Genomic DNA, 27,510 nt, shown 5'->3' with positions numbered 1-27,510 from the left:
GCCGGCGACTGTTGCCCATTTTCGGAGGGGAATGTACCCATCTGGAAGGGCGCTGATCTAAATTCACGGCTCTGGGCAAGTCCTTCCGGTCTATGGGCCTCAGTTTCCCCAACTATAAAATGGGTTTATGCACAGCTTTCTCGGGTCACCTGCTTAGCAGGGGATCGGGGATCGGGGCTGCTGGAGGCCAGAGACTGGATGGACTGAGCGGCCCGCGCCCACGGGACGGGTCCCTCGGGTTTCCAACGGGGCGGGTAGGAGCAGCACCCCGGAGGCTCAGCTTTCGCAGGGGAATTCCGGGCGGGGTGCGGGCAGCGGGGGCGGGCCGGGGCGGGGCCGGGGGCGGGGCCGATCACCGCCTATAAGAAGGGACGCGCGCCAGCCCTGGCCACCCGCCTGCGCGCCCTCTGCGGACCGTGGTACGATGGCCCCCGCCCGCCTGCTCGCGCTGCTGCTGCTCCTCGTGGGCGTCCCCGCCGCCGCCGCCGAGTCGGTAGGTGTTTGAAGATCCCCGAGTAGGGGTCGGGGGGCGGGGTGGCGGACCGGTATCGTCTTTGTTCTGGGATCCTACGGAGGGGTCCAGGGGCGGGCAATCGGGGGAGTGTGCCGTCCCCAACTAGACCAGGGAAACTTTGTTGGAAACTTTGCCCTGGGGTCCCAGGGAGGCTCCGGGGCGAGGAGTGGGGTGACCCCTCCGCGCACGGTGCGCCCCCAGCCTGTTGCGCTTCTCGCCTCCCCCCTGGCCTCAGCCCCGCCGCGGGCTCCAGGCTCGGACGTGACTAAGCTGGTGTCACCTCGCCTCCCCTCACCGTCTCGCCCCTTCCCCGGTGATCCCAGGGCAGGCTCGCGCCCTGATCCCCTCCGCGCCCTCCAGAATCCGAGATGGCCTCGACATGAAGGGGGGCTGCGTGTACTCGGAAGGGGGAGGGGTGCAGGATTCTGAGGGGCCTTGTTTCACGCACAGGGATAGAGGACTGAGCCCTGACCTCGGGTTTGGCCTCAGCCCTGCCAGTGGCCTATGACTTTGGGCAAGGCCCTGCCCTCTTCTGAGTCCCAAAGCGTCTGGGGGACTGGGATGGGAGGTGAGCAGTGCTTCTATAGGGTCAGCACAAAGTTGGGACTCTGATCTTTCCGGGCAGACTGGAGGGACTGTGTAGGCTCAGAACTTCGCCAGAGTTGAGCCTCTGCTTTCTGCCAGAAGAGCGTTTATTTCCACTGATCTGACTGCTGGGAAAACCCAAAGCACTCACCTTTGGATGGGGTGAAGGGGGACTGGGGGAAGAGAAGGTCTCTGTTAGCCTTGAATAACCTCCTTACTGGTTCTTTACTGGTCTCCCCACTTAACAGGTCCCTGTCATAGTGTCCAAAGCCCTGGGCCCACCAGAAGCTCCATTCATCCCAACGGTCAGTTGGGAAGGAGGGAGGCCATCTCCTCTGGGAAACTGGGCCACAGAAATTTCTGAGAGAGGCTGTCTGACCCTGCCTCCCAACAAGCCTGGTCTCTTTGGTACCCTTAAACCTCTGTTTTGGGAAGAGCAAGTGGCATTTAATCTTAATATCAGTTCTCAGTCGGGCTCCCATTTCTCTGGGATGACTTAGAATAAGTCCTTTCTGCCTGGCAGGCTTCATTTGAGACCCTGAGCTATACTCCCCCTCCCCTCCCCAGGACCCCCTTCCTCGCCAGCCCCCAGATAACAGTTGCAGCCCTGAGTGATGACAGCAAGCCTTCAGTGCTTATGGAACTGTTCTAATAGCTTTCTGATAGCTGTTGTAATGGCTCTATCAACTAGTTTAGTTCAGCCCTTGTGTTTACTGTTTTAAACTCGTCCTGAGGCTAGAGAGGTTAACCAACCTGCCCAAGGTCACACAGCTGATAAGGGGCTGAGTCAGATGCAAATGAGGCAGCCAGGCCTCCACATCCCTTTTTTAATCTTTTGCTCCTATCCTGATGTGTAGTCTGATGCCACTCTGAGTGGCTGCAGTTGTGTGCCATCCTCAAAACTAGTTTAGAGTAGATAAAGAGTAGATAAAGATTTGGGGCCGGCCAGCCACCGAGAATTCGAGGGAGAAGGAAACCGAGGCCCCAAGTAAGGTGATGACCTCACCAAACTAAGAGGCACAAGCTTGTCAAAAGATGAATGGCTGAATCAGGACTCGAACCCAAGCCTGCTGCTCCCCAATGCAGCGCTCTAACCTAGGCCCTGAAGGATGTGTTGGTGTCACAGTGATGGAGGTTTCCAAAGAAACAGCGTGGCGCGTCCCACCGGCCTGTGTGGACTGGGGAAAAGGGAAAAGACCCTGGAGGTTGAAAGGTCACTGCATGGGCAGTCACATGTCAGTCTTGGCTCAGGGGTTGCCGAGCCTGCAGGTGGGGGGCGGGGGTGGCGTGTGGCGAGAGAGGCAGGCAGCTGTGCCCTGGGGGCCGTCAGAAGGATGTGGTTTGGGGGAGGGCAGGTGGTGACCCCTGAGCTGCAGGAGAAGTGAGCCCTGGGCAGCTGCTTCCTGAGAGAGGTGTCCGTCTCTCCCACCCTGACCTCAGCACTCCCTTCTTGGCTAATGTTACAAGGTCTTCCACCTCGAACTGGGTCACAGGGCTTCCCCTTTTATCTCCCCTCTCAGTGCCTTTCCTCCCAGGGCTGTAGATGGAAAAATCAGACCTAGTCACGGTTGGATTAGACCACAGAGATGATCTGGTGGTCAGCCCTTTCCTTTTTTTGCAGAGAAAACTGAGGGCCAGGGAGAAGGGTGGGGCTGCTAACAGCTGTCATTTATGGAGTGCTCTCCGTAGACCAAGTCCTGGTGTGTTTTAGTCTCATGAAAGGCCTAGCATGTGGGGATTATATCATGCCCACTTTACAGGTGGTAACGTGGTACCATCTTTGGGTAGCAGAGAGCTCCCAGGCCGTGAGAATCTGTCCTGTCGTCCCCCTCCAATAGTGCTGTTGGGACCACTTTGCAAATTTTGGGTCTGCCCCCTGCCACCCACCATGTCCCCCTCGGTGCCACAGGTTTTGGGAAGGGAACCCAGCCTGAGCCACAGCCTCTTCTGTGTTTGGCGGGGCTTGCGGGCCTAAACCAGTTCTTCCTGTCCAGCTGGAAGCATTCCCCTGATCTACCTTCCTACCACTCCCTCCTTGGCCAATTTTAAAGACAGCCTTGTTTTGGGAGCTGCCACGGGACCCCCACCACCCGCCCCCTCCAGCGGTGTTGCTGCCCAGGGGCATAGACATGGCACCTGGCCCAGTCACTTCTGGAAGTGTCCCCCACCACCCCGTGTACTTCAGCTAAGAGACCTTTCTGGTCTTCTTGAAAGGTTTCTCCTTGATTGCACAGAAGTAGGGTTAGGAACGGAAGCCCAGGGGGGCCTAGGACCCTTAAGTGGCCAAAGAGAGCCCTTTGGAATTCTTAGAAGCTCAGAGAGCTGTGATAGGAAAATATTTGAGCTTTACTTTGGAGGGTGTGAGATTGGGTCTCTTTCTCTCTCTGGGTTGACATCCCCCATCTGTAAAATGGAATTTGAACTGAATAGACAGCCCTTTCCAGCTTGGATAGTCTATTAATAATTAAGTACCTATTCTTTGAAAGGGCAGTGGGAACCATAAAGACATCTAAGGCATTCACTCCCTTGAAGAGGCTTATGATTCACAAGGAGCATTAACATCTTCCATCAAATTCTGAGCCCTCATCCCCTACCCCCCTTCCACCCATGCACACAGGAACTCTGCTCTGTGGATTTTCAGTGAAATACTTGGCCCGGAAATGTCTGTATGAATGAACAAATAAATGTGTTCTTGTAACTTCACGCTAAAAGGCGCACTGAGGTTGTTTATTACTGATACAGATGCTTCCCGTGATACTGTGAGGTAGGTATCGTAGGTATTACTAGCTTCACTTTTACAGGAAAGTGATGCTCAGAGGAATGGAGGGGCCTGCCAAGGTCTGAACCAGGTCTGACAGGTCACACAGGCTGTCTGATTTGCAGGTCCTCAGAGAACATTGCACATGAGGCAGTTGGCTGGCTTTGAAGGCAGATGCCTTGGGTCCCTCCTTCTGAATCGCTAGTTGACCTTAAGCACCCATGCCCTCTGGGTCTCAGTGTCCCCAAGTCTAGAAGCCTCCAAAACCCTCTTGTAGGTCCTTTCTAGTGGGGAACAGGGAGCGCTTTCTCAGCCTCCTTGGTAAAGAGCCTACAGGAGAAGCGACATTGGGGAGGTGGGTGGTGGAGACATTCAGCTCCTGCCATCGCCAGCTCCTGGAAACAGAAGGCTTTTCCAAGGACTAGGAGTGCTGACCCGGCCTGAATGAGGGACTGGGGGAGCCAGGCTGGGCTTCGCGCCCCAGTTCCTTCTAGGGAGGAGTTGGCTGCTAGCTCTCCGAGGCCTCCCAGACTGGTGGGTGTGATTTTCAAGTGACTACTTAAAATTGGGGGAAGGGGCTGGACAGGGCTCTGTGAGTCACTGGAGGAGAGCCGTAGCTGGCCTGCCTGAGTCACCCCCATTTCCTTTCAGCCTCCTGGGGATGTTGGAATTGGCACCCCCTTTAGGGGCTGTTAAGGATAGTCAAGCCAGTGTCCAGGGCCTTGAAGAGACACACAGAAAATACGAGCCCTAGGCCCCGGACCCTCACAGGCCCTTGCCCAGCTGTGGACTCTGACAGGGTAGAGTTCAGCCAGTTCTCCAAATTGTCCTCTGCAAGACTTGTGGTTGCCAAGGTGGGAAGAGGGAGCGGGGGAAGGGATGGATTGGGAATTTGGGGTTAGCAGGTGCAAACTATGATACATAGAATGGATAACCAATAAAAGCCTCCTGTATAGCACAGGGAACTATATTCAACATCCTGTGATAAATCATAATGGAAAAGAATATTAAAATATATATATATGTTTAACTGAATCACTTTTCTGTACAGCAGAAATTAATACATTGTAAATCAACTATACTTCAATTTTTAAAAAGTTACTTAAAACAATATATATATAGAGAGAGACCTCTGCAGAGAGTGTAGTGCTCTGCCCCTAGCCTTAAAGCAAAACTGAGGTTGCAATTGGTCTGAGTTTATGGAGCATAGTATAGTCCAGACTTGACCTGACCCCAGAATTCTCTGACGCCCTCTTCTTGGGATTGGCTGTTGGCCGGAGGGCTTTGGAACACTGATTTGGAGTTAAGTAGACCTGACTCCAGAGCTGTGAAGGCCCCCTCTTACTAGCTCCATGGCTTGGGACCTCAGCTCTCTGGTCTGTAAGAACGGGATTGTAGAGAGCCTTGTTGGAGATAACAAGGCTGCAACTGAAGCTCTTAGAATCTGGCCTGGTAAACGGGAGGCGTTCTTAGCCACGGTTCCCAGCTTTGCCCAGGCCGCCCTGATGCCAGATGGTCCTTTCCTTTTGAGGATCCCACCCCCAGAGGCCCCTTGGAAAGCTCTCTCCCCTCCTCCCAACAGCTGCAAGGTGGGTGGGGAGGAGTCTAGGGTGGGGCTGGCTGATGGAACCCAAATCTCCTATTTGTTTGTCTTAGAAGTGGGCCCTTTGCTAATTACTGGATGGGTTGATATTTAAACAAGAACCAGTTCCTGACTGCCCCACCCCTCCTGCAGGGATCAGTGGGAACCCCCCTATTGAGCAATTTTCAGCCAGGAGGGAGAAGGGACAGGGGGCTGGGAACCTCTTGGGACGTGCTCGGTCCTGGCTGAGCGTTGTCCTGTAAGAGGAGGGCTGGAGTTGTTTCCAGTCCGGAGACCAAGGGAATTGCAAAAAAAAAAAACCCAGTGTTTGGCGGGGGAGGGGGTGCGATGGTGGATAGAAAAGATACAGTGTTCTGGAAAGCCAGTTTTCAGATGTTTTCACCTCCTGATGCCTAGGGAGTTTGGGGAAGGCATGTGTCAACAGTTGGAGCCTAATTTAACCCTGAGTTCAATACACCTGACTTCTTGGTCGGGTTTGTTATTAACTCATGGGTGACCTTTGGGCACATCCCCTCCGGCCCTGTCCCTGGGAGGCGAGATGACTGGAAAATGGGTACGTTTCACAGTCAGAGAAACCCAGCTCTGCGGCTCAGTCCGGGACACACAAGTTAGTTAATAAGTCACTGGGCCGGTGTGAGCCCCAGCGTCCTTTAGCAAACACGTGTGTCACTCCCGGGCCATCACGGGCGTTTGGCAAACTTCTGAGTAAAGGTCTGGCTTAAGTTTAGTTTATTATTAGCGGCTAGACAAGAGTTCTTAACCTGGGTGGCTTGAGGAGGCAGTGTCTGGGTGCAGGTTGAAAAATAAGAACCAGTGGTTGTGGTTCTTAGGGTTCAGAACTTTTCCTGCCTCTCGTAGGGCTCCAGGCGTCCCCAGAAGATCACTCTGCGATCTGATCAGCTCTTTCCAGCTTCAGCCTTCCGTGGGCCCGCCCCGGGTCAGGCCCTGGCAGTCAGCGCCCCCTCCCCGCTGCCTTACTCTGCGCCTCCCCTCCCCCTCCTTCGGGCCCAGAGCTCGGCTGCCCCAGTTTTGTCTGGCACAGTGGCAGGGGCTGCTAGTCAGGTGACACCTGGGGTAATGGAAAGGGGAGGCAGGGATCGGCTGGTATGTGTGGAAAGAGTGACTCGGTGGAGCCTGGCCTGTGGGGACTGGCTGTACTAGTCCACCTCGGGGCGTGGGGGCAGGGGTGACCAACGGCTGGGACACTCCTGGCCCTGGGGAAGCCTGGCCAGGAGATGTCTGTGGGACAAGCTGACCCGATCGGGAGCAGTGGCTTCCCTGAGAGGCGGTGGGGAGGCTGGGAAGGGGCAGGAAGCCAGCACCCAGGGCGGACCTAATTGGCCGAGACAGGAGATATCGGCTTGGCTCTAGAGAACACGGGAGGCTTGTTTACGGGCCGCCTCAGATCCAGCGGGGACCTGGGATCCGCTGCTAGATTACAAGCCCGGCTTCAATGCACCTCTGTCTCTTCGGCCCCTGAGGGAGCCAGCCCCCTCCCCGGCCGTCTCCACCGGTAATCGGAACAGTGCCCAGCTTGGTTACCAGGCCTGCAGACAGAGGAAGGCTTGTCTGTTTGAGAACCGTCTTGTATAGGTGGGGAAACCGAGGCCCCGAGAAGGAATCTCCCAAGATCATCAGGCTGTTAGTGACAAGGATGCCACGGCATCAGCCTCTGGCAGGGAGATGTCCAAAGGCTCTAGAAGTTTCCCTGACCCTAACCCTTCCCACCAGCAGCTGGTGTCCCTCCGTCCTGGAGCCCTGGCTCTGGGAATGGGCTGCCCTGGGTTGGGGGAGGGGGGATTGGTGAAAAAGCCACTGGCAGTGCCAGGCCTGGCTTCTCTCCTGAGCGATTGTGTTTGGAGTAACCCAACCTTGGAGTGGGCAGGGCGGACATTTGAACCCCGCCCCACCCCGACTCCCATCCCCAGACCTGGCTTTAACCCTTCCTGGACCAGTACACCAGATCCTGTATTGGTGGTGGGTGGTATCTTCTGGTCTCCCAGATACTTTGTTCATCCTCAAGGCAGGTCAGGAAATACTCTGGGGACTCAGGGGCTCAGTTGAGTTTCAAGTGTCTCTGGTCACTGCCATTTTCTCTTTTGGAAAAGTACAGTGGTTTCTCCTCTGCCTCTCTGCTTAGAACAGGTGCTCCAAGCTGTGGGAGCTTGCACAGATCTCTGCTCATCTCTGGACCTTTCTCTCTTCCACATTCTCAAGGGGCCTGATTGGCTGTTGATTAAGTCTCTGGTCTCAGAAGCACAAGAAATACGTTTTATAGGGCATGACCCTTCACAGTTTGCAAAGCACCTCCCCGTCCACGCAGCACCCTCTTTCCAGCAATGCAACTACTTGTATGACTTTTCTCAAGTCTCTGACCCTTTGAGCACTAATCCCCTGAGCTGGAAGGAACGCAGATGGGGGTTAATAATAGCTGCTACTCCTTGAGCACCTGCTGTGTACCAGGCCATGTGCCGTGTCCCTTGCATACCCCTAATGCATTTCACTTCATCTCATCCTCCTGCAAGGTGGTACTTACTAGCCTTGCTGACAAAAAGAGGAAACTGAGGCTTCAAGATGTGAAATAAACGCCCAGGCTCGTATCGTGAGGGAGCAGCAGGGCTGTGGTTTGCTATTGGAGCTGCTTTTACAGGTCCCCAGGCTGGTGGTAGATCTTTCCATTTCTGCCAGGATGCTGAGTCCAGATTGAGGCAGCCAGGTTTTGCTCATTCCGGGGGACATCAAACCTTTCTGAAGGACGGTGGGGGAGGACCATCGTGCCTTATCAGTGGCCCCTTCTGGAGATCTCCTGCCAGGACCCCTCTGCTGCGTTCAGCAGTTAGGGCCCAGGGTCCTCAGCATTCCTACTTCTTCCAGAATTTAACTTGCCCAGTTGTCCTTCTCATCTCACCCCCTGCCCCAGAAGAAGCGTGTCCCTGACCCCTGGGGGTTACTTCCTCCTCTGGGGAAGAGACAGGCAGGGGAGACTCCCCTCTCTTTGCCTCCCACCAGTTCACAGTTAAGCAAGCTCTGACCCTGAACTTCTCCCCAATGCCCCAGCCAAAGTTTCTCTTCTTTTGTTTGAGCAATATCACTTTTACCTCTGTTGACTCCCTGGCCAAGGGAAGGGGTGCCCTGGAGCCCTGGCCTGGCAGCTGGTGCTGTGGATGGTGGCGATGAGGTGGAGAGGGGTAGCGTGGGTGGCAGTGAGAAGTCTGGCTCTGGCGAAGACTCAGTCTCGAGAAAGATCTCAGTTTGAATCCCAGGTCTGTTGCTTTCTAGCTGAGTGACTTCACACAAGTGACTCAAGGGAAAGTCACTTTCCGGCCACACGTAGAGCACCTCACCAGGCTGTTGTGCCAATCAAATGAGCTCTGATGGAGGAAACCAAGCGTGGTGCCCAGCGTGTCGAGGACCCCAGCCCCTGTGCTTCTCCTGGGTGACTGAAGCTGTAAGACTTTGCAATAGGGTTGGTGACTTTCCTAGCTTCATGCCCATCACCTCAGGACTGGATGGGGGTTACAACTGGAGTGGCCGCAGCTGCCCGTGGATTTGTTGAGACCTCTGCACGCGTGATCAGTCACTTCAGTTGTGTCAGACTCTGCAACCCCATGGACTATAGCCCACCAGGCTCCTCTGTCCATGGGATTCTCCAGGCAAGAATACTGGAGTGGTTTGCCATGCCCTGAAACCTCTACAGGAAAGCATCCAGCCCCAACCCCAGTTGCCCACCAGGGCCTGCTTGTTCAGATGTTGATTTCTGTTGTGTGTCTATGAGTAGGACTTCTAGAGAAGACCTAGAAGTGGGAAAGGAAGACAAGTCTAGCCTAGGAGCCCAGAGACCTAGGTTCTTTTAATGTTGTTGTTTTTAAGAGACCTAGGTTCTAAGTCCAGTTCTGCTTCAGTGACCTTGGCGAGGGTGCTTATCTTTTCATCTGTTTGCTGGGTAATAAAATGAGATGGTTGGGCTAGGGCCTCAGCTACCTTCTGTTGGTAGGCGTTAGTCTCAATAGCACAAAATACACCTACCCTTTTTTTGTTTATTTGGCTGCATCTGCTCTTAGTTGTGGCATGTGGGATCTTCAATCTTTGCTGTGTCCTGCAGGATCTTTAGTTGTGGCATGCCAGCTCTGAGTTGTGACATAAAGTTCCCTGACCAGGGGTTGAACCTGAGCCCCCTGCATTGGGAGCTCGGAGTCTTAGCCACTGGACCACCGGGGAAATCCTACCCTTCCTCTTTTCTATGGAGAGTCTAAGGAAGCGTCCAGGTGCCCGCCAGGGTCTGCTTATTCAGTTCTTGATTGCTGTTGTGTGTGCACGAGTAAGACAAAGATACAGAGAGACCTGAGGGCCCAGAGAGGGTGCCTGTGCGTGCACACACGTGTGGATACCCGCTCCCCAGGTAATGATGGGGTGAGCCAAGAGCAGGGTGGGGTCCCTCTCTGGTCAGGGTGGGGCCTGGCTGCTGGGTGGCCTGGTTCTTCAAAGTCACCCCAGACTGAATGGGCCTAGTCTGAAAAGAGGGTGGGGGAAGGGAGGGCTGTTGGTACATAGCCTCCACCCACACACATGTAAAGGGACGCTTGCCCACAATCCCAGGGAGCATGGTTTCACCTTGCTGGCGTAGTCTTAGGGCTCCTGCACTCTAGGGAATTTCTCTCTTGTCAGGCGTCTTGGGCAGAGTAGGACCACTTCTGGAGTTGGAGAAGGATTGATTTTATTTATTCGCGAGCCGCGAGGCATGCAGGATCTTTCTTCCTGACCAAGGATCAAACCACTGCCCCCTGCAATGGAAGCACTGGACCACCAGGGAGGTCCCAAGCCCTGTGCTTTCAGAGCCAGGATGGGTACCCGATGGGATCTAATCCTTGTGTGATGAGATCTGACGGGATCTGAACCATTCTTGGCATGACCTTAAGTAAAGTCATTTATGCTCTCCAGGAACCTGGTATAAAAATGAAGCGTTGTAATTGGGGAGGGGAGGGAGCCTCAGAGGGAGGAGATATATGTATAATTATGGCTGATTCGCATTGTTGGATGGCAGAAACCAGCACAACATTGTGAAGTAATTTTCCCCCGATTAAAAAATAGATTTAAAATAATGAAGAGTTAGGGATGACCCGGTGACCGTCAAGGTGGCTGAACTGGGAATCGATCTAGATTTCAGTCCGAGTTTTGTTCTGACTTGGTCTTTATTTCCTGATGTAAAACAGAGATAGCCACTACCAATCACAGCCAATCAACGTGCTAATCCCAGGGGTGGTTTTCACCCTCAGTACTTTCACCCACTAAGAGAAAGGCAGGATCCATAAATAAACAGCCGTGGCTCTTGGGGATGCGGAGGTAGGGGAAGGGCCCAGCCTAAAACAGCCCAGTGTCAGGACCCCAGCCCCTGTCTTGAGTACTTGGAGCTCTGACTGGTCTCTAGGCTCCATATGCAAGTGGCCAAACTACCTTCTTTCCCTCCTGGGCTGAGTTTGACCTCCACCTGACAAGGCTCCGTCCTGGCGGAGGTAGGCGGACACTCCGTGTGCCCGTGTGTTTATGGGTGTGTTGATATATATGTGGCTAAAAGCTCGGGTGACCTATGCCTGGGTTCTGGTCCAGAGTGGCCACTTTCTGCCTGGGTGATCTTGAGCGAGCGACTTCAATTTTCTGAGCATCCCTTCAACCCTCTCCCTGCCCAGTGTTTCAGCAAATAAGAGCTATGAGGAGGACCTGCTTCAAGCTAAGTGCTTAGTTTGGTAAGCTGCCTAGATCCTGATGTTTCCGATTCTGCCCCCCACCCCTCCCGCCTCCCCTGGGGGAATTTGCAGCAGGAGGTGCGGATGGGAGCCCAGGGACCCCGCCCTAGGTGCAGGCAGCTTGCGCAACCACAGAGGAGCCATTTTCTGGAGCTGCCAAACTAAAGCCACAGGCACGGGGCTGTGTGGGGGCTGGAATTCCAGCGCCAGCAGCTCCCCAGCTCCTGATTCCCGAGTCATGAAGTCATCCCTCACCAGGGCTTAACCCTTTCTCGCTCCCCACCCCCATGTGTACCAGGCGTTCAGCGGAGATTCTCCCTTCCGTGGTGGGAGGGGAGAAATCTCCCTCCCAGCCTGACCTCCCTCCCGGGAATCCAGCTGCCCCACACAGACAGACAGACAAGAGTGGAAGGAGACCCAAAAGTCTGCTTCCACCCACCTCTCCCCGGAAGCCTGGGCCTCTCCCACAGAGGGTAACCTTGTCTTAGGGACGGATGTTCCTTTCCAGGCTGGCTCTGTGTCACTGGTAGGTCTCCGCTGGGTGGAGGACAGTGTGGGGCAGTCAGAAACAGAGCCTGGCCTCTTTTCTCTGAGTGTGTAGCTGACTCACCGTGTGACCTTAGGCAAGTCGCTGTAGGAGGGCTTAGATTCTTTCCCTTTCTGTGAAATGGGAGGGCAGGACCTCCCTGGCCTCCAGCTGGTGTTCCGTGGTTCTGAGCAGACCCCGCCCCCCTCCACACCTCCTGCAATTAGGGGGTTGGGGGGAAGAAGAATGTTTGGGGCAGAGGGTTTGTATTGACCTAATTTGCCACCCTGACTTTTCTGGGAAATGGTAGGCACTTGAATGTTTGAGTTCATTAGTGAAAGAATGAACTTTGCCCTGGGGCTGCTGTTCTTGTGGGCAGACAGAGCCTCAGCCCAGAAGCTAGCTGGGAGGGTGGTGTGAATCCCAAGTATTTTTGACTCTCTAGGAGCTTGGTGGCTGATGTTCTGCAGGTCCTGGGGCCAGCTCTGCCTTCCTGGATCTTTCATACTTTCCTTGTGAAAGCTTCTCAGCGGCGGTGGACCTGAGATTCTAGCTGGGGACGGCTGGGGCCCCCATACGTGGCAGCAGAGGGGTACTTAGGAGTGCTGGAGTGGATAGTTCATGAGAGCAGGGACGGGGCTCCACACCACACGGCTGCAGCATGGCTCCGTGGGAGATGTCTGGAAGGCTGAAGACACGAGTGTGCTCACGTACACGTGACTCACCGGGTTCCGGGCAGCGCCCTGACCCGAGGCTGTCCTGGGACGTGAGTGAGCCAGCCCTGCCTGTCCCAGCCTGGTCTGACTCAGCTGGGAAAGATGTCCGGGTCAGGGCAAAACCAGAGCCAGCAGCCCTCTCCCTGCCGTGGGTGAATCATCAGTGACAGCATCAGAGCACCCCGGAGCGTGGACTGGGAACGCTGGCTCTGAAGTCAGTCTTCACTCCGTCTGCTCCCACGAGTCACCCAAAGAAAATGACTTAATGTCTTCAGGGCCCAGTTTCCTCGGTTGTAAAACAGAGGTGAAGACTGGTCTTTAGAGTTATTAAGAGCAGGTCCTCTTTAGAGTTATTAAGAGCAGGTCCTGGCCTATAGCAAGTGCTCAGTATAGGGTACCTAGCATATTTATATTCTGATGATGCTACCTTCATTATTTTTATTAGCCCAGAATGGGAAAGGGTTTTGTCTAAGGTCACACAGCAAGTTTGGCACTAGCCTGACCCCTTCCAGCACCCCAACTCCCTTTCTAAACACTCGCTTCACTGCCTTGCAGAGTTCGGGGGCTGCTAAAGAGCATTGGCGGGGGAGCTACCGGTTGATGTGTCTCCTGTTTTCATCCTAGATCCGAGAAACTGAGGTCATCGACCCTCAAGACCTCCTAGAAAGCCGATACTTTTCCGGAGACTTACCAGATGACGAGGACATCGGGGGGCCCGGGCAGGAATCCGATGACTTTGAGCTGTCTGGCTCTGGAGATCTAGGTACAGAGGAAGTAGGGGGCCGGCCTGGGGCTCAAGGCTGCAGAGAACTTGTCTTTTACAAGGGTGACCCCACTTTGGGGTTTGAATTTTCCTATTGTGTCCCTCCCCGTTAAAAAAAGGTGGGGGAAACAAAAGTCACCGGATCAACCCACCCCTGAGACCCTTTCCAGGCAAGCTGATTGTTGCTCCGAGTCCATTTGTAGTGGAAAACCAGCCCAAACCTGTCCGCCTTTGGACAGGATTGGGTGGGAGTGGGCGTTGGGAAGAGAACTGAACTGTGGCCTGTTTTCCTTCCTTTGAAAAGTAAAGGGAGCTCTCAGGAGCCTGGGGGCGGGGTGGGGAGAGCTGTGGGTGGGAACCGAGAACCAACCCCTGCTTCTGCAAGGTTGGGACTGGGAATCGTGAAGGGGCCTTCTGGGGCAGGCCCAGGGGCCCACGTCTTTCTTGGTCACTTCCTGGCCCTGGCTGCCAGGCTAGCCAGCTGCTGAAAAGCCTCCCTCCTCTGTGTGGGGTGGTGTAACTATCTGAAGTTTGAGTTCTGGAGCCACATAATCCTGAGTTCAGACTGCCGCTCTGGGACCTCTGAGCCTCCGTGTCCTAATCTGTAATGTGGGAATAGAAGCGACTGTACGTGTGGTGGTGATTAGACTGAGTTAAAAGCCCTGGGCACTTAACGCGTTCTCAGTAAATACATTCATATTGGAATTTCTAACATTTACTGTTGCAATCTAGAGTCTTCTCAAATGAATCTCCTGGGAATCTTGTTAAAATCCAGATTTTGATTTAGTGGCCCCTGAAATTCTACATTTCTAACCCCTCCTGGGTGATGTTCTTGGTTCTGGGATCTATAATGAGCAAGGGTTTAGAGCTGACAGAGCACCTGCCCAGTGACCGGCTCAACATTCACATGAAAGAACCAGGGAGGCAGGTCTCAGGAGCTCCATTTTACAGAGGAGATGACTGAGGCTGGGGTGGGAATGATAACTTGCCGGACATATGCCGGACATATGCTTGTTACCTGTTGAGCACTTGAGGGCCAATTGTGAATTAGAACTCCCACCAGCCATGGCTGTAGGGGTCATCAACCTGGGGGTGACTGACTTTACATTCACACAGCCTTTCTGACCTTACAGATGACTCAGAGGACATCCGGATCTTCCCAGAAGTAATGCACCCCTTGGTAAGTAGCTCCTCACTTTGGCCTCTCCTTTTCTCAGCACGTGTTGAGACAAGCAGAATAAATTCGAGTCTGACCTCATTCTGTAAAAAGGCTTTTATCTGTGGCCCTGAACTCTTGGGACAGGCACAGCTAAGGGTCACAGGTAGACCTTTTTCTCTGTAGGGATAATCACTAAGTGATAAACACTTGCATGTGTTTCCACTCTCTTTTGCTTTTTTAATTGTTATTTCATTTATTTATCTGACTGTGCTGGATCCCGGTTGTGGCACTTGGGATCACGCGGGATCTTTAGTTGCAGTAGGTAGGATCTAGCTCCCTGACCAGGGATCACACTCGGGGCCCCCTGCCTTGGGAGCTCGGAATCTTAACCACTGGACCCCCAAGGAAGCCCTTCCAGCCTCATTTTTGTGTGCATTTCTAGGTATTTCCCAACATTAATATCAAGTTACACATACCGTTCTATGTACTGCATTTTTCACTTACAGTGATCATGAGTATTTCCCCATGTAACTCACTGTTTTTCCTATTCATTTTTATAACCTTCATAATCAGAGTTCACCCAGTTGCCCTTACCTATGGGAAAGTGGTTTATGATTTTTTTGACATCCTATAACAACAGTCTAACAAGCATCTTTTACACAAATCTCTGATTAGCTCCTTAGGACAGAGTCCCAGAGGCAAACTGCTGCGTTGAAGGGCAAACTGTTTCTACAGTTTTGCCAAACCACCCTCCAGGATATTACTCTAGAACACCTGCTTCCCTGTGCCCTTGGTCACATTATTCATTCCCCACTGGGGATAGATTTACTGGAAACGTTGGGCTTCTCTGGTGATTCAGATTGTAAAGCATCTGCCTGCAATGCAGGAAACCTAGGTTCAATCCCTGGGTTGGGAAGATCCCCTGGAGAAGGGAATGGCAACCCACTCCAGTGTTCTTGCCTGGAGAATTCCATGGACAGAAGAGCCTGGTGGGCTGCAGTCCATGGAGTCGCAAACAGTCGGACACAACTGAGCAACTAACACACATAAGAAAAGTTGAGGGTAAGGATTTGACAGCGTGATTGTTGAGGGGTGGTTGCTCACGTCTGCTCTGGGACCATGTGGTTTGGCCGGCAAGAGGCAGAACCATTCCCCGCCTGGCTGAATGTCCCTAGCCCCTGCCTTGGATCCTCCTCCCCACAAACCACACTGAGTGTTGGTCTCTTCTCCTTTCCACCATCCAGGTCCCGATAGATAACCACATCCCTGAGAAGACAGGGAGCGGAGTTCCCACCGAACCCAAGGAACTAGAAGAGAATGAAGTTATCCCCAAGAGGTCGTCCCCTTTTGATGGGGACGAAGATGTGTCCAACAAGGTGTCCATGTCTAGCACAGCCCAGGGCAGCAACATCTTTGAGAGGACAGAGGTGCTGGCAGGTAAAGTCCCGGGCTTCCCGCAAGATACCTCGGAAGGGGAGAGGGCTTGGGCAGGGATAGTGCTGCAGGCAAGGATGCCTCTGGCCCAGTGGTCCCCGACCTTTTTGGCACCAGGGACCAGTTTCATGGAAGATGGTTTCTCCACAGACGGGATGGGGTAGGGGTGTGAGATGGTTCAGATGGTAATGTGAGTGATGGGAGCAGATGAAACTTCGCTTGCTCATCTGCTGCTCGCCTCCTGCTCTGCAGCTGGGTTCCTAGTAGGCCACTGACCAGTAACAGCCCAGGGGTTGGGAACCTCTGCTCTAGCCTGTTAGGCGATTTGGTACCCCTTCCTTGCAGCCACTAGGTGTCCTGGGGCCTTGAAGGATGACCCTTCCTCTTAGAAGTGGCTCTGACTATGTGTGTAGCCTGGCAGACCGAGAGCAAGAACTGCATATCAGAGGCTAAAAAAATAATAGATGTTGCGTCGTTCACTTGCTGTAAATCCTTTTCTATTTACAAAGCACTTTCCCAGCCTGGGTTTGGCACCTGGGATGTTAATTATTAAAAGTTAAACTTCCCGTGAAAACTTCCCCTTGAAGCCCAGAGGCTCCTTTGAGTTGGGCTGGCTTCCCCTCCCCCTACTGTCACCTGGCAGCCTGGTGACCTTGGCTGAGACGCTTTCCAGCCTCAGTTTTCATGTCAGCAAACGGCCACCATGCTACCTCCTTGGGTTGGTGTAATAACTTTGTGAAAAATAGAATCTAAAATAACTTGGCGGACTGTAACGTTTGTTTGCACTGTTCCCAGTGGTAGATGGTGTGTGTGTTAGCCCTTCAGTCGCATCCAACCCTTTGCAACCCCATGGACCGTAACCAGCCAGTCTCCTCTGTTCATGGGATTTCTCAGGCCAGAATACTGGAGTGGGTAGCCATTCCTTTCTCCAGGGGACCTTCCTCACCCAGGGATCGAATCCGGGTCTTCTGCATTGCAAGCGGATTCTTTACCAGTTGAGCCACAAAGGAAGCCCAAGAATACTGGAGTGGGTAGCCTATGCCTTCTTCAGTGGATCTGCTCGACCCAGAATCAAACTGGGGTCTCCTGAATTGCAGGCGGATTCTTTAACAACTGAGCTATCAGGGAAGCCCCATAGTATATCGTATAGTATAGTATATGGCATAGCATAGCATAGCAAGTAGTAGGTGGCCCGCAGGGAAACTTCCTGTGCCAGATTAAGAAACTAACACTTAGAGAGAGTACATTTGGCCTCAAGTGGGAGCCACAGGCTTCCTGACTAATGTTCTATGTGGAGAAAGACGTGTCCCAGGGTGAGACTTCAAGGATGGCTCTGTCTAGCCTGACTATGGGGCCTTTGGCTGGGGTGGTAACTGGCTCTTTCTCTTCTTCCCCAGCAGCTTTGGGGGTCTCCAAAACTGGGTTGGGGACTTTCTCAGAGGGGACTCCCTCTCTAGCCAGGTTTTTACAGGCCAAGGGCCAGTCTGGATGAACCAGCCTAGTGAGGAGGGCACCATGGGTCCAGGCTGGCTTACTCCTGTCTCCTGGCAACCAGCTGGGCCAGCAGCTCTGAGGAGGCTGGAAGTGCAAGGAAAGAGCCCTGTGTCCTGCCTCCCTCCGGGACAGATAAAGGATCTTGCCTGCATCTTGCAGGGTATAACCCCCAGTAGGCCCAGCTCAGCCCTGACTCTGGCTTCCAGGTCCCTGAGTCAGTGTTCTTTGAACTTTCTGTGTGATGTGAGTGGGGTGGGGAAACTAGAGGGCCCTTGGAGATTTTTTAGTCTTATAAATTTCAAACTATTTGGTAGAAGTCTTTTCGAGGTAAAACCCGGCCCATCTTTCTTCACCCACAGAGTTTCACTTTTAGTTGGTGGATGTGAGATTAGCATAAGGTTTTGCTTTCACCAAACAGTGGTTCTACTGCTTTTAAAGAAAAATGTAAAAACCACTGATCTAGTCCAAGTAACTGTTTCTTAAAACATGGGAGACTCAGGCCTAGAGAAAGCAAGCCACTTGCTTTAGGTCACATAACAAGTGAGAACCAGTCATCTCTTAATACTTCCAATGGAGAATGACACTTGTGCAAGATCTCCATGTAAAAAGTTATATTGTTGAGATAGCTGGGGTGAGATCCTCAATTCCGGTAGCTTTTAAACAGTACCTGGGGGCGCCAGGAATGTGGAATTCCCTGGTGGTCCAGCGGTTAAGACTCAGCATTTCCCCTGTAGGGGGCATGGGTGCTATCCTTGGTGGGAGATCTAAGATCCTATAAGCTGCACAGCACAGCCCAAAAAAAAACCACCCTGGACCCTGGGAGTTTATCAAGTGCTTGCCATGTGCCATATGACTCACACGCCCCCTCATTGAGTCTCCACAACACCCCAATCTGACACGTATGGTTATCTATACTCTTACAAATAAGGAAAATGAGGCTCCAAGAAGTCTTATCTCTTATCCAAAGGCACAAGACCAGACAAGTGGTGAACCTGGCATTGGAACCCAGGACCACAGTCACTTCTGAGACTGTCCTTGGGCCTTGATCTTCTGGGGACTCCCAGCACAGACCAACGGTCTAACAGAATAGATATCAGAGGGAGAGGCGATAAGAAATGGGAAGGGGGTTGATACCTGATGGTCCGTGTCTTTTCTCTGGTATTTCTTGGGGGCACTGTGTTGCTGCTTTTTCGTCGTTTTAGCCAAGAGAGAACCTTCCTTGGCTCCCCTGCCACTGCGTCCCCATTCTGTGCATAGATTTGGAGTGTGTGCAGGGGCGGAAAATTAATCTTCTTAGACTAAGACCGAATTAGGGAACTCAATCTGTCACAGGAAGGATTCTAGGAGACATCCCAGCCCCCTCAACAAACAGGAGTGAGCCCTCCAAGGTGCCTGGGGTCATACAGAGAATATACGTTTACCCGATGTGAGAAACTCGCGTCTGCTCTTGGCCATTGCTCCTCTGTGAGCCCAATGGAATAATTTATTAAACACCCACTGTTGTGCCAGAACAATTCAGGGTGGCAGGGACACAGATACAAACCACAAAAAGTCACAATTAATGAATATTGAGTATATGCTATGCATTATTCTGAGCTCTCTTAAGGGGATTGATTTATTTCAACCTAGGGACAAACCTATAAGAAAGGTACTATTGTTTCCATTTTACAATGAGAGAAATGAAGAAACTTGATTATTTAGATTCCATTGCCAGTAAGTGGCAGAGACAGGAATAGAATGTAAGCCTTAAGCACTGAGCTTCATATGTGCAGACATATATCACGTATATAATTTGGTTTTTTTTTTTGCCACACCAGCTGGCATGTGGGATCTTAGTTCTCTGACCAGGGATCAAACCTGTACCCCTTGCATTGGAAGCACGGAGTCTTAACCACAGGACCACCAGAAAGTCCCAAACCACATGTGTAATTCTTTATAACATAGGAGTGTGGACACACACACATGTTGTAACTGTGTATAGTAGCATATACCTGCATGTGTACAGAGTGTGTACACCCGATCGGGTATAAGTGTAGGTCTGCATAGGGATGTGTGCACGCAAGGTCAACTAGAGAGCTCCCTGTGCTAAGGACTGTGGGGTAAGTAGGTCTAAGGGGGATTTCCACAGCCTGCGATTTTTCTGCTTCCTGGCTCAGGGCTGAGCTGTTGCTGGGGAGTTGGCCTCGTGTTGGGAAAGAACCTGGCTTTGGACTCCAGCAATGTGGGTTGGAAGGATGCCTTTGTCACTCTGGTTCTGTGGTTTTTTTAGTCCTTTAGAGTGACTCCCTTCTCATGAATGAGATGGTGAGGATCAAATTCAGTAAGGCATCAGCAGAGTATGCCCCTGGGCGTGATGGTGAGGGTGTCCGGGGGCCAGAGAACCAACCGAGCAGAAGCGGCCCGTGCGCCCCGAGGTCCTGACGGGCCGCCAGCCCTCACCTCGCTGCCCCCTCTCTCCTCTCCAGCTCTGGTCGTGGGCGGTGTCGTGGGCATCCTGTTCGCCGTCTTCCTCGTGCTGCTGCTGGTGTACCGCATGAAGAAGAAGGATGAGGGCAGCTACGACCTGGGCAAGAAACCCATCTACAAAAAAGCCCCCACCAATGAGTTCTACGCCTGAAGCTTCCCCCAGAGCACCTACTTGGACTTTAGGGGGAAGGGACGCTGAAGGATTTTGAAGGGTGGATGTTCGGGGAGGGGGAGGGCAACCCAGTCCTGATCTATCAGCATCTCCCGCTCTGATTACAGTTTCAGTGTCAGAAGAGACATCACCTTCTACTGTTCCTGCTTGCCTCTTGATTCTCTGGGCCTCCACTGTCCCAGCAGAAAAACAGGGTTAAACTTGGCCTTTCTCAAGGCAAGTCTGGGGTTGGATCTGTTTCTTCATCTTCCCATTTAGAATCTAGGCCCAGCTTAGAGCCTGTATGAACAGGTCTGATCCAGAGTCTTTCTAAGCCATTGTACGAGTCCTGCTGGAGGTCAGCCCCCCACCTGCCAGCCTTCCCCCCTGCCCCGCTTCCACAGCCTGGCCCCTGGCCAGGAGCTGGGAGAAGGAACCAGAACCATCTGTCTGCACCTTGAGATGTGTCCATCAGAGGCATCTGCAGCCACACTACGGGAGTCTGTGGTACACCTTGGGCCATTCTAGGCTCTTCCAAGTGACTTTTGGAAGTCATCCTTTTTTATTTGGGGAGAGGAGCTGAAAGTTCATCCTGAATCAGACTTGTAGAATATTCTTAAGTCTATTTTTAGTGGGGTATTTTTTTTTTAATGGTTCATTCCTTTGTACAGAGCCTCTCTCTTTGGGCAAGAGTACACAGAAACCAAGGCTTTCTCTGCCCTCCTGCACCTTTCCACAGTACCTGCTAAGTTTGTATTTAATGGTGTTTTTGTTTTGTTACTCGAAAATGAGACAAGAGTTGGAGATATAATTTTTATTAATTTTTTTTACTACTATTTATAGCTTCAGACAGGGCCTTTCTTTCCCTCTTTTGCCTTTTTTCTTTTTTTTTTCCCCCATGCTTTTGTTTTTTTAATTCTTCCTACTTCCCCGCTCATGACCTTGGCCCTTTCTGAAGCTGCTTCCTCTAAGAAGCTTTTGCTGAAATATAGGGGGTTTTTTTGTTTGTTTTTTTTTTAGCAGATCCCAAACTATAACGTAGGGGATGGTGGGATATTTGTGTCTGTTTCATGTAATATATTATTATTCTTCCTTGGTTCTAGAAAAATAGATAAATATATTTTTTCAGCAAATAGTGTGATGTATTCCTGTGTGAAGTTGGCTGGGTGGTTGAGTGAGTGAATGTTTGTGGGGCTGAGTGGATTTTTGCCTTTTTCTGGTCCTGTTTCTTGGTGCCTTCTCCCGACTGGGCTAGAAACCTTCTCTCTAGCTTCTGCTTTGAGCCCAGCTGGGGTACCTTCATTTGCGATCTCCAAATTTAAGAGAAGATCGGAGAGCTGTGCTATCTAACATGGCAAGTGCCGGCCACTCTGAAATCAATTAAAATGACAGGAAGTTAAAGTTCATTCCTCAATTATACTAATCCACATTTCAAGTGCTCAGCGGCCACGTGGGGCCGGTGGCTGGTGTACTAGACAGACCAGTAGAGCCCACTGGCATCTGTTGCCTGCACAGCTTGAGAACTAAACTGGTTTAATAAGTCACAGGCTCAGCCTGGTTAGGATGACCTTTGTCCCTCTAGACAAAGGGGGACTGGGAGGGCTGATCAGGGCCTGGCTCTGGGGCTTATCCTATGCAGAGAGGAGAGGCCTAGTGGCTCAGGCTGGCCAGACCACATCTCCTGACCCCATGGGGGTACTGGGGGGAGTTACCCTTGCTTCCCTCCCCTTCTGTGACCCCAGGGTCCCAGCTGGCTGGGTCCTCTTCCTCCCCCCATGTCCCTTTTCCTCTGGCCATGTTGGGAGTGAGCACCTCACATTGTTGTCTGTTACTGATTTTTTTGATAAAAAGATAATAAAACCTGGTACTTTCTAGATTGCCTGCCTTCATCATTTCAAAGCTCATCAGACGTCATCCTTTCCCTTGATCTCAGTGGATCCTGAGATAATTGCTGCCAGACACCGGAAGGCAGAGATACATAAGAAGCCAAGAAAGGGCCCAGAAAGGAGGGAAGAAAGTCAGAACCTGCACACCGTGGCCTGCGGCCATAGCCTGCCTACCTCGGAGATTTGTTTAGGCGGCCCCGTGTTTAAAAAACAAACACAGAAATCCTTGGATTCCTTGCCAACTATGGAAGTGAGGATGTTTCACATAAAAATCCAGATTCCCTGTTTTGCGGGGAGAGGGGAAGAAATCAAGAATTGGCAACTCAGGTAACCATAGGGAGTTGCATATAGGCGGGTCCCCACTTTAATGCAGGCTCTCTCCTTTGCCAGTCTGTCCATCTGCTTCACTCACGTCACCTCTTTGGCCTCTGGGCATCATAGCTGGTGGTCTCTGGACAGATAGCATTGACACCTCTCTTGATCCTCATAACAACCCCCTGAGGTGGGTGACAGTTACAGTGTTAGTCACTAAGTTGTGTCCTACTCTTTGTGACCCCATGGACTGTAGCCTGCCAGGCTCCTCTGCCCATGGAACCCCAGTCAAGAATACTGGAGTGGGTTACCATCCCCTTCTCCAGGGGATCTTCCCAACCCAGGGGTCGAACGCAGGTCTCCTGCATTGCAGGCAGATTCTTTACCATCTGAGTCACCAGGGAAGCCCCTTCTGAGGTGGGTAAGATCCTTTTTACCGAGAGGGCAACCCAAACTTTGCTTGCCTGTGCAGAGCTAAACCTTCATGCCGGGACTTGACTTCGAGTCCAAGTCCATGTCATGCTTGAACTTCGGTGGTGTTCCTTTGGTGCTTCATGGCCCACTGGTTCGTTGGGGTCAAGGAAAGGATGCAAAGAAAAATTGGTAGTAGAAGCAAACCCTCACATCACAAACGTGCATGCGGGAACCCATTCTGTCCTTTACCCCTGTACCCGTTGAATCGTCAAAATAATTCAACAAAGTAGGTACTATTAGTAGTCCCATCTTATAGATGGGGAAACTGTAGCTAAGAAGTTAAATAACATGCCCAAAGAGACACTGCTTACCAACAGTAGAGGTGGGATTTGAACCCTTGCGGTCAAGATCTGGAGTTTCTCATCACTGCCCATCTGAGAGTTTATGCTACCCAGGGCCCCTTCAAGCCACACTCCCTTTGAAGTAGGGAGCCTGGTTTCAGATCCCTCCTGAGGCCCATGAAGCTTGAGCGTGTCTCTGCACTTGCAACTGGAATCTGTTATTTGTTTTTTGACTGCACTGCATGGTATGCTGACCTTCCCTGACCAGGGATCAAATCCATGCCTCCTGCAGTGGAAGCTCAGAGTCGTAACCACTGGAATCTTGCAGAAGGCTCTCCCATCTGTTTTATCTGCATTATCCAATCCAGTGGTCGTTTGTCACATGCGACTATTTAAGTTAAAATTAATTAAAATTCAGTTCCTCAGTGGCACCAGCCACATTTCAAGTGCTCAAGAGCCACATGTGGCGGTAGCTACTCTATCAGATAGAGTAGATATGGAACATGTCGAGTGTGGCAGTGCTAGGCTGGACAGTGTGAGATTGGGTCAGAACCCCGGGATTTGGATTTCAGCTTCATTAGCAATTGCCTTAGAGAAGGCAATGGCAACCCACTCCAGTACTCTTGCCTGGAAAATCCCATGGACGGAGGAGCCTGGTAGGCTGCAGTCCATGGAGTCGCTAGGAGTCGGACACGACTGAGCAACTTCAGTTTCACTTTTCACTTTCATGCATTGGAGAAGGAAATGGCAACCCACTCCAGTGTTCTTGCCTGGAGAATTCCAGGGACCGGGGAGCCTGGTGGGCTGCCATCTCTGGAGTCGCACAGAGTCGGACACGACTGAAGCGACTTAGCAGCAGCAGCAGCAGCAGCCTTTGCCTTGGTCTCCAGCATCCTCCAGGGTGGTAAGTCAGAACCTGGTCCCTAGGAAGTGCTCTATAAGTGGTACTGTATTCTCATCACCAGCACTTCTTTTGGGTTAGATATGGGTTCCAGAGACCCTGTATCTTTTATCACTGTGTTAAATTACCCCAAACTTAGGAGTTTATGGCAACATAAATATCCCACAAAGTTCCCACATTGGGCTTCCTTGGTGGCTCAGTGCTAAAGAATCCGCCTGCCAATGTAGGAGATGTGGATCCCAGCCCTGGGTGGGAAAGAGCCCCTGGAGAAGGAAATGGAAGCCCACTCCAGTATGCTTGCCTGAAAAATCCCATGGACAGAGGAGCCTGGCAGGCTACAGTCCATGGGGTCACAAAGAGTTGGACACAACTGAGTGAGTAAACAACAAAAAGTAGTTCCCGTGGATCAGGAGTAAGCTAAGTGGCTCTGGGGTCTCGTGGGATTGTAGTCAAATTGTTGGCCAGAGTGGCGGTCTTCTGAAAGCTTGACTGGGCTGGAGGATCCATTTCCAAGATGGGGGTGCACGTGCACGTCTGGCAAGTTGGCATTGGCTGTTGATAAGAGTCCCTTGCCATGATGACCCCCAGAGGGCTGATTTGAGCATCCCCATGTCAAAGCAGGTGGCTTTTCCCAGAGAGTCATCTAAGAGAGCCAGGCGGAAGCTCACTGTCATTTCTACTAAATCTCATTGGCCACAGGAGTCCGCCCTGTTCACTGTGAGGGGACTGCAGGAGGGTAGGAATGCCAGGAGGCAAGACCACTCAGACACCATCTGAAAGGCTGGTTCTTACAGTCCCACTGCTGGTCAGCTCCACAGCGGGTAATTTACCTGGAATGCTAACCCCGAGTAGACACTGGTATATTATTTCTGAGAATTGGGCTGGAGATTCAAAGCCTTGTTGGACAACATTGGGCCAGTTTTGTTCATGATCCAGTCTTCCGAGGCACATTGTGGCTTGGGGAAATACTTCTTGATGGAAACGGAGAAGTTCCTTTCTGGGGTGTAGGGAGGCCTTCAGGCCAAACAGATTTCTCCTCGCCAATAATCTGTTATATGGTTTGGGAGAGTGAGATGGTCAGGATCCCAAGATGGCCCCCAATATTTCTACCTCCCTAGTGAATATGACCCGTCTGTTCCCTCCCCTTGAGTGTGGGCATGATCTCCAAAAATGATGGATGGGAAGGTCACACTGGGCAGCACAGGTGAAGGGGTTCTGCAGATGTAATAAAGGTTCGAAATTAGTTTTTGAGTTGGTAAAAAGGGAGATTACCCTGGGAAAGGAAATGGCAACCCATTCCGGTATTCTTGCCTGGGAAATCTCATGGACAGAGGAGCCTGGCAGGCTACAGTTCATGGCATCACAAAGAGCCAGACACAACGTAGCACCTGAACCACAATCAGGCAGATTGTGATTTGGGGAAAAACTTCTTGATGGAAATGTGGCATAAAATGCAGAGCAAAGTGACCTACCAATGTGCAATACAGAGCTTTGCAAGAAATTAAATTTTTGTATAGAATAATCGTTGCAAATATTCAGACAATAAAGCCCATGGCTAAAGGAAAACAGTTGAAGTTATGTAAAAGAGGGTCTGGAACCTTCCTGAAGAGAGTGGTGCTTTCTTGTTGACCCTGAACAAGCAAGCTGCCGTGAGTTCTACAGCTTCAAGGACATGAATTTTTCCAGCAACCATGTGCCTCCGAGAGACTGCAGCCCTGACTGACACCTTGATGACAGCCTTGGGAGCCCTTCAGTAGACGACCCAGCCAAGCTGTGCCTGGACTCCTGACCCATGGAAACCGTGGGACAATTAAGAGTGTGGTTACAGCCTGCTATGTTTGTGGTAATCAGTTATGTAACAGAGAAAACAAATACAGGAAGTTCGCTTACCTCCTCTGTTATCCAGGCTAGAACACTGGAGTGGGTAGCCATTCTCTTCTCCAGGAATCTTCCCAACCCAAGGATCGAACCCGGGTCTCCTGCACTGCAGGAAGATTCTTTACTCTCTGAGCCACCAGGGAAGCCCCTCTCACTTACCTCCTCTGGACCATCAAATTCCTCATCTGTACATTGGAAGAGGCCTGCAGTGTTTGGATCGTCTCTAAAAGTGCTTCTGGGGAATTCCCTGGAGGTCCAGTGGCTAAAACTCCATGTTCCCAAGGCAGGGAGCCCAGTTTCGATTCCTGGTCTGGGAACTAGATCCCACATGCCGCAACAAAAGCTCCGGCATGCTGCAAATAAGAACCTATACCGACAAAAATAAATATTAAAAAATTTTTAAATGTGCTTCTGAAATAACAATAGCAACGACTAGTCCATATAAACTGGTTCACTTTGGGCCACTGCTGAAAGTGTGTTCCATGTTATCTTATTTCTCATGACATCTTTGGAGAGGGCAATGGCACCCCACTCCAGTACTCTTGCCTGGAAAATCCCATGGATGGAGGAGCCTGGTGGGCTGCAGTCCATGGGGTCACGAAGAGTCGGACACGACTGGGCGACTTCACTTTCATGCATTGGAGAAGGAAATGGCAACCCACTCCAGTGTTCTTGCCTGGAGAATCCCAGCGACGGGGGAGCCTCGTGGGCTGCCGTCTATGGGGTCACACAGAGTCTGACACGACTGACGCAACTTAGCAGCAGCAGCAGCATGACATCTTATGAAACTGATCCAATTTTCCCCATTTACAGAAGAGGAAGCTGAGGCACAAAGAGGTTAAGTGTCTTGAACTAGACAAAGTCACACAAGACACACAACTAGTGTTCATACTGCTTGGCCATTGTCTGAAAAGTGGCTGTCAGCTCTGCATTCCTTCATTTTAAGGTGACCCTTCTGAAAATACATGCACATGATTAGTGTGAGGAGAAGGGAGGGTGTGCACATACACATAGTGATTGTACATACACATCTTTCTTGACCTACAATCAGGCTATGTCCCAATAAATCCATCATAAGTTGAAAATAATTAACGTTGAAAATGTATTTAATTCACCTAACCTACCAAGTGAAAGTCACTCGGTCTTGTCCGACTCTTTGCAACCCCGTGGACGTTATAGTCCATGGAATTCTCCAGGCAAGAATACTGGAGTAGGTAGCCTTTTCCTTCTCCAGGGGATTTTTCCAACCCAGGGATGGAATCCAGGTCTCCCGCATTGCAGGTGGATTCTTTATCAGCTGAGCCACAAGGGAAACATCGTAGCTTAGCCTTTATTGTTCAGTTACTAAGTCACATCCGACTCTTTGCGACCTCATGGACTAAAGCATGCCAGGCTCCTCTGTCCTCCATTGTCCCCTGGAGTTTGCTCAAATTCCTGTCCACTGAGTTGGTGATGCTATCCTGTGTGCGTGCATGCTAAGTTGCTTCAGTCGTGTCCGACTCTGCGACCCTATAGACTGTAGACCACCAGTCTCCTCTGTCCGTGGGATTCTCCAGGCAAGAGCACTGGAGTGGGTTGCCACTTCCTCCTCCGGGGCTCAAACCTGCATCTCTTATGTCTCCTGCATTGGTAGGTGGGTTCTTTACTAGTGCCAGTTGAGAAGCCCTGATGCTATTCTAGCCCACCTTAAATGTACTCAGAACACTTACATTGGCCTAGAGTTGGGCAAAATCATCTAACACAAGGCCTATTTAATAATAAAGTGTTGAATCTCTCATGTAATTTATTAATACTGTATTGAAAGTGAAAAACAGATGGTTTTCAGTTTATCAGCTGCTTACCCTCACAGTCACCTGGTGGACGGAAAA

The 27,510-nt window shown here is 51.5% G+C and overlaps 1 protein-coding gene across 1 annotated transcript; it reads left to right on the top strand.

The window, feature by feature from the left end:
- Positions 1-361: 361 nt before the first annotated feature.
- SDC4 (syndecan 4) lies at positions 362-21,784 on the top strand. The gene is made up of 5 exons (XM_070381785.1): positions 362-493; positions 13,068-13,206; positions 14,340-14,386; positions 15,610-15,802; positions 19,759-21,784. Exons 1-5 carry the CDS (start codon positions 425-427, stop codon positions 19,908-19,910), a joined length of 600 nt encoding a protein of 199 aa, XP_070237886.1. The 5' UTR covers positions 362-424; the 3' UTR covers positions 19,911-21,784.
- The last annotated feature ends 5,726 nt before the right edge of the window (positions 21,785-27,510 follow it).

This window comes from Bos mutus, chromosome 13, assembly GCF_027580195.1.
Source record: "Bos mutus isolate GX-2022 chromosome 13, NWIPB_WYAK_1.1, whole genome shotgun sequence".
Taxonomy (NCBI): domain Eukaryota; kingdom Metazoa; phylum Chordata; class Mammalia; order Artiodactyla; family Bovidae; genus Bos; species Bos mutus.
This window is presented reverse-complemented; position numbering and strand designations above follow the sequence as displayed.